The sequence below is a fragment of the Protobothrops mucrosquamatus genome, unplaced genomic scaffold (genome assembly GCF_001527695.2).
Source record: "Protobothrops mucrosquamatus isolate PMUCROS unplaced genomic scaffold, P.Mucros_1.0 scaffold_122, whole genome shotgun sequence".
Classification (NCBI taxonomy): domain Eukaryota; kingdom Metazoa; phylum Chordata; class Lepidosauria; order Squamata; family Viperidae; genus Protobothrops; species Protobothrops mucrosquamatus.
In genome coordinates, this window is record NW_015386198.1 from 738961 (window position 1) to 753371 (window position 14411).

The 14411-nt window shown below is 37.5% G+C and overlaps 1 protein-coding gene across 1 annotated transcript in view; it reads right to left on the bottom strand.

Moving 5' to 3' along the window:
* Positions 1-9573: 9573 nt before the first annotated feature.
* EGFLAM (EGF like, fibronectin type III and laminin G domains) overlaps positions 9574-14411 on the bottom strand; it is a gene marked incomplete at its 5' end in the record, with an annotated part of 47073 nt that continues 42235 nt past the window's right edge. The window contains 5 exons of the mRNA XM_015816893.1: positions 9574-9849; positions 11404-11507; positions 11992-12075; positions 13362-13505; positions 14203-14281. Of these exons, the coding sequence (XP_015672379.1) occupies positions 9695-9849; positions 11404-11507; positions 11992-12075; positions 13362-13505; positions 14203-14281 (566 nt within the window). The remainder of the gene's footprint in view (positions 9850-11403; positions 11508-11991; positions 12076-13361; positions 13506-14202; positions 14282-14411) is intronic.

Consider the following 14411-nt stretch of genomic DNA (forward strand, 5'->3'; position numbering starts at 1 on the left):
TCTTTCCAGAAACAACTGAAAAATGGCTCTTCCGGAAGGTGTTTGAGGCATCATGCTCCAATTTTGATTATTTTATTTTTCTAAGTTAATAAAAAAGATTTTTATGGTGGCTTATTTCTGTAAATTGCGGGGTAGCCTTATAGGGCTTTGGTGGGGTATTTCTGCAGGCTTTCATCTGACTAGATACTCCCCTTTCAAAAGCTTAATTTGATTTTTAAAAGAACACATTTCCTAACAATGAAAAGCTTAATGAAAATACCTTGCCTCTCTAACCTTTTAGACTTTCCTTTGCGTGTCAACCATATAAACAAGAGTAACCCAACAGAGATTTTATGCTTAGATTTTTAAAAAATAGCCCTCAACAAACATAGAGTAAATCAGTCAGTGTTTCTCAATCTCGGCAATCTTAAGATTTGTGGACTTCGACTCCCAGAATTCCACAACTAGAAGGGACACTCCCTATTTTCTTGGACTGTAAAGAGGAAGGGGGAGTGATGTACTATCAGACCTGCAAGATTATGTTAATGTAACCTTACAATAAAGTAGAGCTAGTATTTATGGGCATGCTTCTTGTCTGGACTGCCTCCCAAGACTGGTACCTATACATTAATGGGATCTGAGTGGACGACTTAAAATCTATACTGTAGACAGCCAGATGAAAATGTCAATCCAGAATGCAGCTAGTATAAAGGACAAAAAAAAATATGTTTGCAGTTAGAATGAAATTGAAAATAGAATGGGAAAATAATACTGTATTTTTCCGAAATTAAGACCCAGTCATATTTTTTTTGCCTCCAAAAGAGGCACTAGGTCTTAATTTCACAGAATGTCTTACCTTAGGACCACCACAGACAGGCCTCCCACACCCTGACACCTGTCACGCTGCTGCTTGACTTCTGAGGCCGCTTGCTGCCACTTGCGGCTGGATGCCATAAGGCGCATTGCACCATTACTGCTACTCATGGCAGGAGGCCGCATGGTGCTTTGGGGCATTTCTGCTACTTCCGGCAGGCCGTCGCATGGTGCTTTGTGCCATTTCTGCTGCTCACGGCAGGATGCTATGTGGCTCTTTGGGCTGTTTCTGCAGTGGCCTCCTGCCATGAGCAACAGAAGCAGCCCAAAGTGCGCAAGCAGTGGCCCGAAGCACACGAGCAGTGGAAACGGCCCAAAGCACCATGTGTCCTCCTATCGCAAGCAACAGAAGTAGTCCGAAGCACGCGAGCAGCGGAAATGGCCCGAAGCATCACGTGACCTTCTGCCATGAGCAACATAAGCGGTCTGAAGATCATAACTTTCGGGGAAACACGGTAGTGTTCTACAAATGCATGTTGAGACCATCCTGTTGTGTGTAGTTCTGGATGTATCTTCTTAAAAAGACATTTTCTATTTACACAAGAAGTAAATAGGCAAAAAAAATTTTATAGGAAAATAAAATAAAAATGTTCTAGAAGTATATAAACTGTGTGTGGTATAATGTAGATGCCAATTCCACCCCATCCTCAACATATATCAAGCAGTTAGTAGCAGGTCATCCATGAAAAATAAACACAGAGACTCCGGAGGACCAGCCACGCAGAACATTTTCACACCACAGGTGATTCATTATTAGAACTTTGGTTGTGTCAGCCAATCTGGATGGCTTTAAAAGGAATCTGGACAGATTCCTAGATGACCCCAGCACTCAATTGCTGCTAATATTGATGGCTGTTTACTGCTTCTTGAATCATAACTGAAATACTGCAGAGAAGACAGAGTTCTTTTCTTTCAGCTCAGATTTCTGAGCTTCCCAAATGTATCCCATTAGCCACTGTGGGAGAAGAAATGGTAGAACACTTGGACCTGTAGCTAATCCAGGAGACCTTTTTTTTTATGTACTTAGGCTTACAAAGAGAATGGGGGTAACACAACATGTCACAAAACACAGTTTAAGATGTTTAAATACTTTCCAAGCCAAGAAAATACCATTAAATGTATATTTCCAGCTCTTTATGTATACCCTAAAATCTTCAAAACAAATTGTAAGACAAGTTACATTTCACACTTTCTGAAATTATAGAAAATACAAAATCTTTGCTTCCCCTATAGCATCCTCCCCTCTCAACTCTTTTGGGGAACAGGTAAAACATGCTAAATTGTGTCTTACATCAGTTTGCAAAATTATCTAGCTCATCGATGCCACAAACTGTTGCTATATAAAAATATACAAGTATAAAAGTAGTGCTATAAAATGTGATGGTTCATTTTTCATATGCTTGTTCTAAAAAAAAAGTATTTTCTTTTGAAGAGTAGGAAGATTGTCCTCTTCTGCAAAGAGTACATTTGGGGGGGAAAGTTATGTTGTGAATATTTACATTGGAAGGTAAGGGACCCCCAAAATAAGTTTCTGTGTAAATATCCTCTCTTGGAATACTAGCAGGAGTGTCCACAGGATAGCGGTAAAAAAAAAAATCAAAATGAGGCTGCAATGGTGAAATTTGAAGTTCTGCTTCTTTTTTTATGTGCCTTCATCTTGATTTCTTTTTCAAGGTGTGGACCCCTCTGAATAGCATGGAATGCCCAGTTCTTTAGCAGCTTTTGACACTGTGTTATGTAATCAACCTTTTATGTTGGCCATCATAGTCCCCTTTTTTTGCGGGTCATTTTACCTTTTTGTGGTTGTCAGTAGAATTGCAATATAATGCCCACACAACTGGTTTCTATGATTCATTTGATAGATGACAGAGATACAGAAATAGACAGAAACTCAATATTACCCCATTCACATTAGTGAGTTTTTCTTGATGTAACATAATCATATGTACCCTGCTTTCCATCTCAATATCTCTTTTCTTCTAACACTTCCTGGAATGCCTTAGCCATTGAATGCATACACAAACTGGCATTTCATATTTGATGTGCATTTTTTTTTTAAAAAAACCTAAAGTTCCCAAATTTCTAAATGCAAATGTTCAGTGCTCTTTGACAAGTCCTCTGACCTAACAGCAGTATTCCTAACTGTAGTTGTTTTTGCAAAACAGCTGTTTGTATGGCAGGAAGATGTCAGCTAAGGCAGATGAATAGTCAGGGAATGATCCTAGAAATAAATAAATGGGAATTGTTGCCTGCGTTTCTGCACTCTCCTCAGAATAAGTGATATCCTAGCTCAGTCACTTATTCACAGGTACATGTGACTGCCTACATTTGTAGATACCTTTTTTTTCTATGTGGAAAAAATGAAAATCCCCTTAAGCTATCTCCATAGTCTTGGACCTATGCTTTAAGAGCAGGGTGGATTTGCCCATCTCCTGTTAGAGCTACTACAATCTGAATCCAAAACAGTGACTTTATTTCCTCCATAGTTCTGATATTCTGCACAGCATGTGACTGGTCTATCTACCATTAGCTGCAGCCTTGGCCTCGTCCCAGTTCCTGGATTCAAAGCAACCTTTGGAAAACCTCAGCATCCTATACATTTATAAGGTATAAGATGACCCTTTGCATCACTTCAAACCAATAAATGAGAGGTTGCTAAAATATTACATATTGCAACTCATGGATACTGAAATTAGACATAGCAGTCAGTTTTTATATATATTATATATAATATTATTTTCATTAAAATAAATTAGTTGTAAGAACAATACTATAATAAAATATGAACTTTTTTCTGTATTAAATATTAAATTAAATTATGTCAAATGCAATTTTTAGTATGACTAATCTTCTTATTCTCTCGCACTCTCTTAAGTCAGTCATTGGAAATTTCTGGTTTTTTTCCTGCAGTTTTCTTCCAGATGATCAGCAAATATACCTTTCATACCCTTTTAGCTTGGGGATTTGGATGAATGGCAAAGCTTGTGTGACAGTTATTCTGATTTCTTGTTATAGGTTCTTTTTTTGTACCTCAGCTGCTGAATGCTATGTTGTTTTTTATTGTGTTTTTTAAACTGTTATTAGCTGCCCAGTCATGAATTTGAGGTAGGTGGATGTATAAGCTGAATAAATGACTGACTGACTGACTGAATGAATGAATGAATTAATAAATGAACGGTCAGAGCAGCATAACTGGAAGCCCTTAACAAATATGGCTGTTTGAGGTGCCATTTCCTACGTCATCACTGCTCAGATGCCGTTAAATGCTGCACAGGAAAAGTAGCTTGGCAGCTTTGCAATTTGATCTCTTATCTTTCCATACTTTGGGGCAAATAAAGATACATATGTACTGAAAATGTGGATGGGAAGAAACTGTCATGTGCTGCTTTTTGTGTTCCACGTGAACAAGAAAAGTTTATGAACTAGAAAAGAGAGCACCAGTTGTTAGAATACCAGACTGATTGCAAGCAGAGGGGAAAAGAAAAAGAGAGAGAATTGAGTTTAAGGAGGGGAAGCAATCATGCAGAGTTCTCCCTTATAAAACTCCAACATCACAGCGCCAATTCTGGAAATCAGAGGCTGGTTAAATATCTTCTGAATGACTTAAGAGAATAGAAATAAACAGTAATTTTCTTCTGAGGCCCCAGACGGCACCCTCTATCCCAAGATATGCTAAAGCAGTGTCAAGAGTAGCATTTTCTGGAGAAGCCATCTAAAGGAAGCTGCCAATGCATATTCATCATATGTGCATAGGGATGCTCAAGTGAGAACTTTGCAAATCTCCCCTACAGGAAAACTGCTCAAGTCACAATCTCTCTAGCTGAATGTGCCGCTCACTGATGATTCTTTTTCCCTCTAAGCCTCCAAAGGTCTCAATTATATGCTCTTTCAGGCTCTCTAATACCTTTTCTGCTCTGAATTTGAATAAGCCTTCAGACTGCCAAAAATCTGCAAACCTATTAAAGTTAAAACAGCATGCCCTAAAATCATTCAACTGACTTTATGCCAGTTCTCCTTATGAGGAGGGAGATTAAAACAAAACGAGGATAATGGCATTTCCAGTGAAAAAGGGAGCTAATCTTAGTAATAAAGGTTAGATCAGGTTGAAGCATGACCTGATCCTTATGGGAAATGCCTAATTTGGTCTCATATGAAACAGCAGTTAGTTCTGAAATACATTTGGCCACCAAGAAAATACCTTAGCTCTGAGCCATTTTAAATTAGATGTAACCCAAAGCTCAACAGACAAACCCACAAATGCAATTAATACTTAATTTAGATTCCAGAACTGAAACTGCAAACCGAAGGAAGGTTAACTGAGCTCAGCCTTGTTTTAAAAAAAAACACTCTTCTTTCACCTGAAGGACAAAAAGCTACTAAAAGCAAAGGCCCGGTGTTTAACCGAAAATGAAACTTTTATCCAAACTTTTGTGGAGGAATTTCAAAGTAACATGGAGCTTCTCAAAGTTCTTTAAATTGTACTATAGGATGGGCATTTTGGTAGACGAAAGCAGCCTCTTAAAAGACATTACCTGAACATCTCAATTATTTTAAATGTAATTATTCCAACTTTCAATCTGTCTGTTAGAAGATGTTGGGGTGAAGATGGATTTTGGGTTCCTGAAAGAATTCCCTTCTAGGGAGGGCCTTTGCCAAGTCCATCAAAATGGACTTTAACAAGAACCCAACTACTCTGCTTACTACTTGGAGACGATATAGGAACAGCATATGAAGCATCTGCATGCCTGCTTAAAACGAATGTATTCAGGAAGTGAATGAGAAAAGTCAATAAGCATCAAAGCTTCCCTTAAAAGCCTACAGGAGCAAATATGAAACTTTCAAGAGATTTGGATCTCAAGATATGATTTTGGCTCAGCAAATGCACCCATTCTAATGGGGCGGGGGAATGAAATTGTGAAAGCATAATTTATGCCTAAAGCAACAGGGTGAGATCATCTCTGACTCATGAAGTTATCATGATATGTTATCAACGTACGTCAAAACATCTGACTGGAAGAAGCTCACATTTGCAGAATATACTTTCCTCCTCTGTAGGGTGTCCAAAGAATCATATGGTGGTGACAACATTCGATTGAAACCCCACATCCTTTTAACATGTCCCACTTGTAAAAGGCAAAGTTTCATTCACACATCTTGATTATATTTGATGCGCTCTCCCTACCTCTGTTGGTTTTCCTTGTCTTCTCTAGCAAGCTGATGTTCTGAATGTTCAGTTAAAGAGCTAAGGAAAATCTTTCTTAGCTTTCTTTAATGCAAACAAAATAAGCAATTCACAAGTTTAATGTGGTCCCTTCCTTATAGTATAATTTCATCTAGAAGAAAGGAGAGAGACTTACTGAGGGATCAGTAATCCCACCTATAGAAACTCACCGCATGAAAATGCTTCAGTCCTTTTAATTCAGGAAAAGAATTTATCTAGTTTTGTTTCTACTTTGAAACCGCTTCTGGATTTTTTTTTGCTTGAAACTGAAAGACAATGAAACTTTGATTTTAGCATTTGTATTATTATAGAAATGGATTGAAATGTTGCAAAATGTAAAGCAAAAGGTTGAGGTTGCATTTTTTTTTGTATTGAACAGAAAAAGGTCAGAATTCACCAGTTTTTTCTCTCTCTCTACACTTTTCTTTCCATTAGTTTTCTACTCGTTTCTTCTGTATTTTTACTGTATAATGAAATGTAATTAAAAAATTAAAAGGAAAATACTATACTATCCTCATAACTACGATCTTAGGGCATAGCAAATATTTTGACCTTCAACCACAAGAAAGGTGTTTAGAACGTTCTGAATCTGAACAAAACAGAAACATTCCTTACAATTTGCCCAACCTACAGAGAAACTGGATAAGGGATCTTATATCAGAATTTTTAAAAAATGATCAACTTTGAAATCAACTGACCCGCTCTAATTATTTTGTTTCAAAGTAGGTCTAATGTTGTTCACAGTGTGAAACAAACAGATTTTTCGATTTTTCAAGCAGCTTCCATCTGAGTATCTTGAGCCTTCTGAAAGGGTTGCTCCTCGTAGCACACAAGTTTTCAAACTTTCCTCAAACTTGCCAGTACAGAAGCAGCAACAGTCAACTTCCTGCTGTTATAAATTTAGGAGGAGTGCAGGATTGTTGAAATGAGAGTTGAGAAGCGAAAAGCAAACAATTACATGTCCAAACAGAACATTTCCAAGAGTTGTTATGTGGGACAGGTTACCTGGTAAGATACTACAACTTTTTTTTAAGAACGACTGTGAAGAACTTCATGTGGGCAGATAGGTAACATTGCACCTGAATGGGACAATTCACCATGGCCAACTTGCCATGGGACAATTCGCTGAGGGACAACTCACTATGGCCAACTCGCCATGGGACAATTCATTGCAGGACAATTCAATACTTCAATTTAATTATTTAAAATAATTTAAAAAATATTTTAATTTTTTAAATTCACATTTCCCTTTGTCCCTCCTTTGGCGTCCTTTCTTTAATGGTTCTATTCCACTATTTCTTCGATATTAGTATAACTCTTGTCCCACAGCAAGTTCTCCCATGGTCAGTTGGCCATGGCAAGTTTATTTTGCAGACTGATAATGCAACAGTGTGTGTGCATGCACTGTTGTGCTTCACACACAAGTAGCTGAGGCTGTGTAAATATAAACTGCTGGCATAATATTGTTGTAGCTGTTCTAATAAGCTGTTGTGTGCATGTGCCCTACGTTTATACTCTTCTGTCCTATTTAGAACTTAAGAGTGCATTTAAAATTGCAAAGATTCTATGAAGGTTTGGGCTGACATGTATGTGCGTACCTTGTGAAAGTTCAGTTTTTTTGTTATAATGTTAATTTTATCCATGCAAAGTAGCAGAACCTCATTTGCAAATAAAAGCATTAAAAAAAAGCAAAACATTGTCTTTTGGTGGGCCAATGATATGAGTGTCATAGAGAGAGATAATAATAATAATAATAATAAAAGTGTTGGAAGGAACCTTGGAGGTCTTCTAGTCAAACTACCTGCTCAGGCAGGAAACTCTATACTATTTCAGACAAATGGTTGTGCAATCTCTTCTTAAAAACCTCCAGTGTTAGAGCACCCACAACTTCTGGAGGCAAGTTGTTCCATTGATTAATTGTTCGGTCAGGAAATTTCTCCTTAGTTCTAGGTTGCTTCTCTCCTTGATTAGTTTTCATCCATTGTTTCTTGTCCTGCCTTCAGGTATGCTGGAGAATAGGTTGACCTTCTCTTCTTCATGGCAGCCCCTTAGATATTGGACACTACTATCATATCACCCCTAGTCCTTCTTTTCATTAAGCTAGACATACCCAATTCCTGCAGCTGTTCTTCATATGTTTTAGCCTACTGTCCCCTAATCATCTTTGTTTCTCTTCTCTGCACTCTTTCTAGAGTCTCAATATCTTTTTACATCATGGTGACCAAAGGCTAGCAAAGGGTAGAAAGGCTAGTCTATGTGTTTGATTTTGTTAAAGAAGTGGAGTATCTTTGACTGAAAAAAAAGAAAGAAAAAGAAAAAAAATGCCAAGGATAAATTTTTTTCTCCAAAAATAAATCAAACAATTCAGAAAACCTTTTCTGAAAATGGATTTTAAATCCAAACAAATTTTAATACTTTCAAAACTGTTATTAGAAGCAACTCATCTAAATTTTCTGAAAGTTGTGTGGCAAATAGCACCCACTATGGAGCACAATCCCATCTAGCTTGTGGGCCTGGACTGCATAATAAGGGAGAAAGCAATTTCTCATGGTTCCTTGTGGTCAATAGAACACATAGACCCAAAGAACATTTTTCCATTCATGCATAATCCCAGTGGTCTGGCTGTTGGACATAAATTCCATGTGCTCTGCTGGTGGATTTCACTGCCACCCCTTTGTAGCTGACAGTTAAGCTAGTGGTTCTGGCTTTAGCACCACACTCAAAGAAGTAGGCATATATTTGGGGACCAGCTCTTTTGGTCCATGCTACCTTACAACTATGGTTGTTGATAGTATTAAGCTTTAATTACCATTGCTCTACCCACTAAAATGGATAAGTCAACCCACATGCTATTTCTAAAGGAGAAGAACTGAGGAGCAAAAAATGCCCAGCTGTGGGAAACATAAATGGAGACCTTAAAATTTGCTCTGTGCTAAAGCATATTAAGATACAGCAGGAGTTGCTCCCACCCTCAGAAGCCCTGGGCTCCATAACTAGGGCCAGTATGGTATATTGGGTTAAGGCCAGGGTGATTCACACTCCTCCACGGCCAGAGACCTACTGGTACCTTAGGCTTGTCACTCTTATTAAACCCAACCTATCTGATAGAGTAGGGAAAATTGGAAGGAGGAGGCCTGGGCTGTGCCTACTTGAGCTCTTGAAGAAAGGCAAAATAGAAAACCATCAAATAAACAAAATAGTGCAAATTCCTGCACATCTGAGCCATTTCTTAGTCAGGGGGTAAATTGGCCCTGGTAAATGCCACTCACCTATGAACCAGACATGCCTGATAGATAGATAGATCTGCCAGAACTGTAGGTTTTATACACCAGGCATGTGAAGAAAAGCACCAGACATTTGCAGCGGTGCTAGGATTTGGTGAGATTGTCCTGTAGTTGAAGTAGCAAAAATTGTGATGGTCCCTATAAAGCATTTGGTATGACTGAAAGAGCACAACATCCAAAGGAAAAGAGAAATGGCAAATGATCCCTTTTGTTTTGCTTTCACTTCACTTCCGATTCACTCTTCCAGGTGTTTCGTGGGAGAAGTCTTCACTGTGCAAGATCAGTCATTTTGCTGCTACACAATATTATTGTCTGTGTGATGATGGATTTCTGTCTGTTACTTTCTCCCACAAGTGTTAATGTTCTTCCCATCAGCTGCATCTTCAACTAGTGAAATATGAAAATCTGTAGAAAGTGTGAAGTGCGAAATGCAACCTACGAGACCTCTCATATACTGTCGGTTTGTATGCAGCGCTATTTCTTTCATTCCTCCTGCAAGAGAAAAAGACAAATTTGATAAAGCTCTGTATGGCTTTTTCTGGCCCTGAAAACCTCTTCAGAGAGGTGCCCAAAGCAGATTCATTAAATTGCAGCAAGTTCCATTTAATATGATAAGACCAAAAGCCAAGTGAAGCACAATTCATTCTATTACAGAGACACTTTGAAAGTGATTCTTTTCTGACCTAGACATCCTGCCAATTTGCCCCACTTTCTCTAGGCATTTAAAAGTGAGGGTGGAGATCAATGAGAACATGAATGGTCTCTGCCCACCTTTTCATCCCTTCAGTGTCTCCCAGATAGATGGGAAGCTCTGAAAAGGATCAGAAGTTGCTTCTGGATAAACAAGCTTCAATTTTTCAGTGGGCTGAAAAAAAAACCTTAAAGAGCAGATCATAAATCTTTCCCCTAGCAGAAGACAGTCAATATAGGAGCACTCTGTTGTAAATGTTGTAAAAAATCATCATAAAATGTTACAGGGAACATCTTGTCCTCAAGGGCAGTCAGTTTCAAGGCAAGTGTTTTCTCTGTATTTGGTTTTATCAAGCATTGTTTCAAACACACACAGGGAAGGAAAAAGACAATGTGGCAAAAATACAACTCAGAGTGAAACTTGGAAACGATTTTGGAAATGGTTTGTCCTTGCTGGCTTCTTCCTAGGGCTGGGAGAAACTAACTGGCCCACAAACATCAGTTAGTTCTGTGCCTAAGGCAGGACTAAAACTCCCTCTCTCTTCTGCTTTAGTCCAGTGCCTTTCACTACTGCACCTAACTGACTCTCTTTCAGCTCCATCGTCTATCCAAATCCTTTTCCAGAAAATCTTCAATGCTCTAGGGAAAATATGGGAAACAGAAAGGGGGATTGTGGGGAGTTATTCTTGGGTTCCATCCCATATTCACAGCTGTACTGAACACTGCATGAGGTTTCCATTCTTGTCTCAACCATCAAGCCAACACAACATGGAAACAAACGCAAGGATGACCTGTAGCTAGAACACCACTGTTGTACTCCAAAGAGAATGGACTAATTTTTAGACTTCTTGTTGTTGTTGTTGTGGGGCTGGGAGTATAATCAGAAAATGGTACCTAGGGCACTCTGGAAAATAATAATTTAAAAAAATAAGCTGATTTTCCCCGCACACACACATCCTCTAGCTTTAAATGGGGCCAAACTGGCTTTTCCATTCTAGTAATATGGAATGTCACAGGGCACTTATTCAAGTGTTTTAAAAAGTACTGGGTACCTGATAATAAGGAAGGTACATAACTCAACAGTAAGGTAATCCTGTCTATGCCTTTCAGGGATTTCTTTTACAGGACAGATATTAAACCAAGAAAGAAAAAAATCAGCCTTCAGATTACACTGTTTCACTACAACACCAAAGCTATTTTCTTGGTTATCAGTGAGGGTTAGGGTTATAAAATATTTAAAAATTATAAGTCATATTAAATATATAATTAAAATATTAAAAATATAAAATATACAATTTTAAATAAACTTCTCCATAATTATTAAATAAAATCAAAAAAGAATTGAGCAGGACTTACCAACATATAAATCCCCATTGATATTCAACTGTCTCATCATTCCTGGTGATTTTCCAGTTCTGGCACCATAATCATCAACTGTGATCTTCCCAGATTGTCCATCCCTTAAATTGATAAAAAGATATGTTCCCACAATCAAATAATGTATCTTATTTGAACATGTATAAGTGGTTGTACATGTTTCAGATGCTTTCTGCTGATTGGGCCAACTGTAGGACGACAGCAGAGCTTGAGAAGGGGAAGAAAGCCCTTTGAGTAAGGGAGAAGACTATATGCTTACAAAGCGGTACCTATGTTTTTGTTGTGTGGTCCCATATGCTGGCAATCACACACTGGAGAAATCAGATTCCCAATGTTATGAGGACGCAAAGCAAAGACGTCTCATCATGATATAGTATCATGACATCTGTATGAAAAATTTAGATGTCTAGTCTTCAGACCACCATGTAAAATATGGTGGACACCATGCTGGAAATACGGTTTGCATTTTTATTTTTTATTTTTTAAAAAAAGAATATTGAAAGTGGATTTACACATTGATGTTTATTGAAGAATAGAACTATTCAAGGATCAAGAATTACAACTTACCGAACTGCTTTAACTTTATGCCACCTGCCATCATTGAAAGAGCCATTCACTATTATATAAGCAATGCCACTGCCCAGATTGTAACTGAAAACAAAGGAAAAGAGTCAACAGATTCTAGAGAACATACAGTCATGTTCATTCCTTTTCATTAAACAACAACCATTGGACAACACTTATTTTTCTTTATTCTGTTCTGATAACTGTGAGTCTCTAGGGAGATTACAAGGATATTAAAAGCATTAAGAGCAGTAAAATATAACAATTACAAAAACAAAAGCAAAGGAAAGAAAAGAAAAATGACAAAATATGAGTTATAACTGACATAGATCCAGGATAAGTATTCTTTTGAGATTAAGGCTGTACTATTACGTAAAACCTATGGCATTTCCTAACACATATTTGTAGGACTGTGTAGAAAAAGATTGGCAGGAAAAGATCTTGTAACCCACTGATGCCTCCTTCCTTTTTATGACTGAAACACTTTTACTTAATTATAGTTCCTTTGGCAGCAATATTAACTACACAACAGAACTCCCAAAATCAAGATGGAGGAGACCTGTTACTGTAATACTATGGTCTTGACTTCTAAATATCTGTTGTGCAGCATTATTATTTTCAAAATAATAACGATACTATTACTAACAAGGGGTACCTTGCAATATGATTCTCTCTACAATAGTTTTACTCAACCTTGTCTGTTTTAAGCTGTGTGAACTTCAACTCCCAGAATTCCCTAGTCAGCTGGCTGGGCAATTCTGGGAGTTAAAATCTACACAACTTAAAGAGATCAATGTTGACAAATACTGCTCTACAATTAGGTTTTCATATTAATTTATGATAATATTTTGGTACATGACTGAGATGTCAAATGAATTAAATAACATATACAATTAATCAGGGGTATCTCATCTTCATCTACTTCCTTAACAACTTATAAATCCTGGACCTTTTTTCTCCTTTTCATATTTTCTGCTATATGAGATTTGCATGAACAGGATTTTATTTTTACATTTATGTCTATTACCCAGAACCCTACATGCATCCATGCCCATATTATTTTCTCTCTCTAAATGATTATACCTTCCAATATACTGGGAACAGATATCTAGGACTTATTATAACTTATACTTCATCTTTCATTAGACTGAGGAATGAGCCACCATCCCCAAATATTTTCATTGAATGCTGGATCCTGTATGATTCTGTGAGACTAACACTTTTTTAAACAAAAAATAACATGAAGAAATTGCAATTCGTTTCAAGAAATGGGCAACTCAGTTACACAGAAAAAATACATTCATTCACAACTCAGGGCAGGAATTTATGTAAATATCACAGCCATGCCTGTTCCAAGTGAAAAGATAGCCTACCTGAAGACCAGGGAACCATCCTGAAGACCAAGGGAGATGAAGTCACTGTTGGATCGCATTGGGCTGTCACCTCTCCATAACAATAGACCATCCATCAGTGCAGTCTTAAATCTCATAAACACATTTGTTCTTGATCCTGACACTCTGTGTGGTGTATGAAATAGGATGTCAGTGGCATGGGGGGAAATAACATAATCTTGATTGCAATAACTTCCTCTCTCCCCCCTCTGATAATATAACATTCGGATGTTTCTCCTAAAGATCTGATAAGTATACTCTCAAAGTGGCTTTGGGGAATAACAAATCATTAGTTGAGTTGTAAAGTGTCAAATAACATTTTTTTTAAAAAAAATATAGCTGGTTTCAAAAAAAAAGCACTGGGTTTTGTTTACTTTGTACATTTGAGTAAACCTTCTGTGATGTGGTTCATATCCATATCAAAAGTAGTTCTTTTGATATGAGCACAACTAGAGGGCATCAGTTTAAAGAAATCTAAGTCAGATTTTGGCTGTCACTGAAGCTTTCTATGTCTCCCTTTCTACCATATTTTCCTACATAGCAAGATAAAACCCTGGTCCTATACACACCCACTTCTTGTTGCCAGCATGGCCAATGGCAGCTGGGTAAAAATACACAGAAAGCAATACATAACACTATATGATATCTGCTGGCTGTTTTAAAATACAGCAAAACAGATTTTAATCTAAGTCTGAAAAGACAGTTCACGTGCTTTTAATATTTGCCATGTACCTGCGTAAAGCCATAACCACTCACATATCCAAGAGCATTTCTGAATGACAGAACTACAAGCAAAACTCAGGCTCCGATTGTATGAATTTACCTTTTAAGAATGTTTGGATTGTCGTATGTAAGATAACTGCGCCCTATGAACTGTGGAATTTCAATGGCTTCCATCACAACTAAAATGTTAAGGGAAACTTAATATCAAAATTCAAGTTTTATACATTCAGTGATTAGTATCAACAAACATAAGGGAACATTAAAAACATATATTTTTCAGAAGATTCTTAGTCAATAATTTTTGATTAA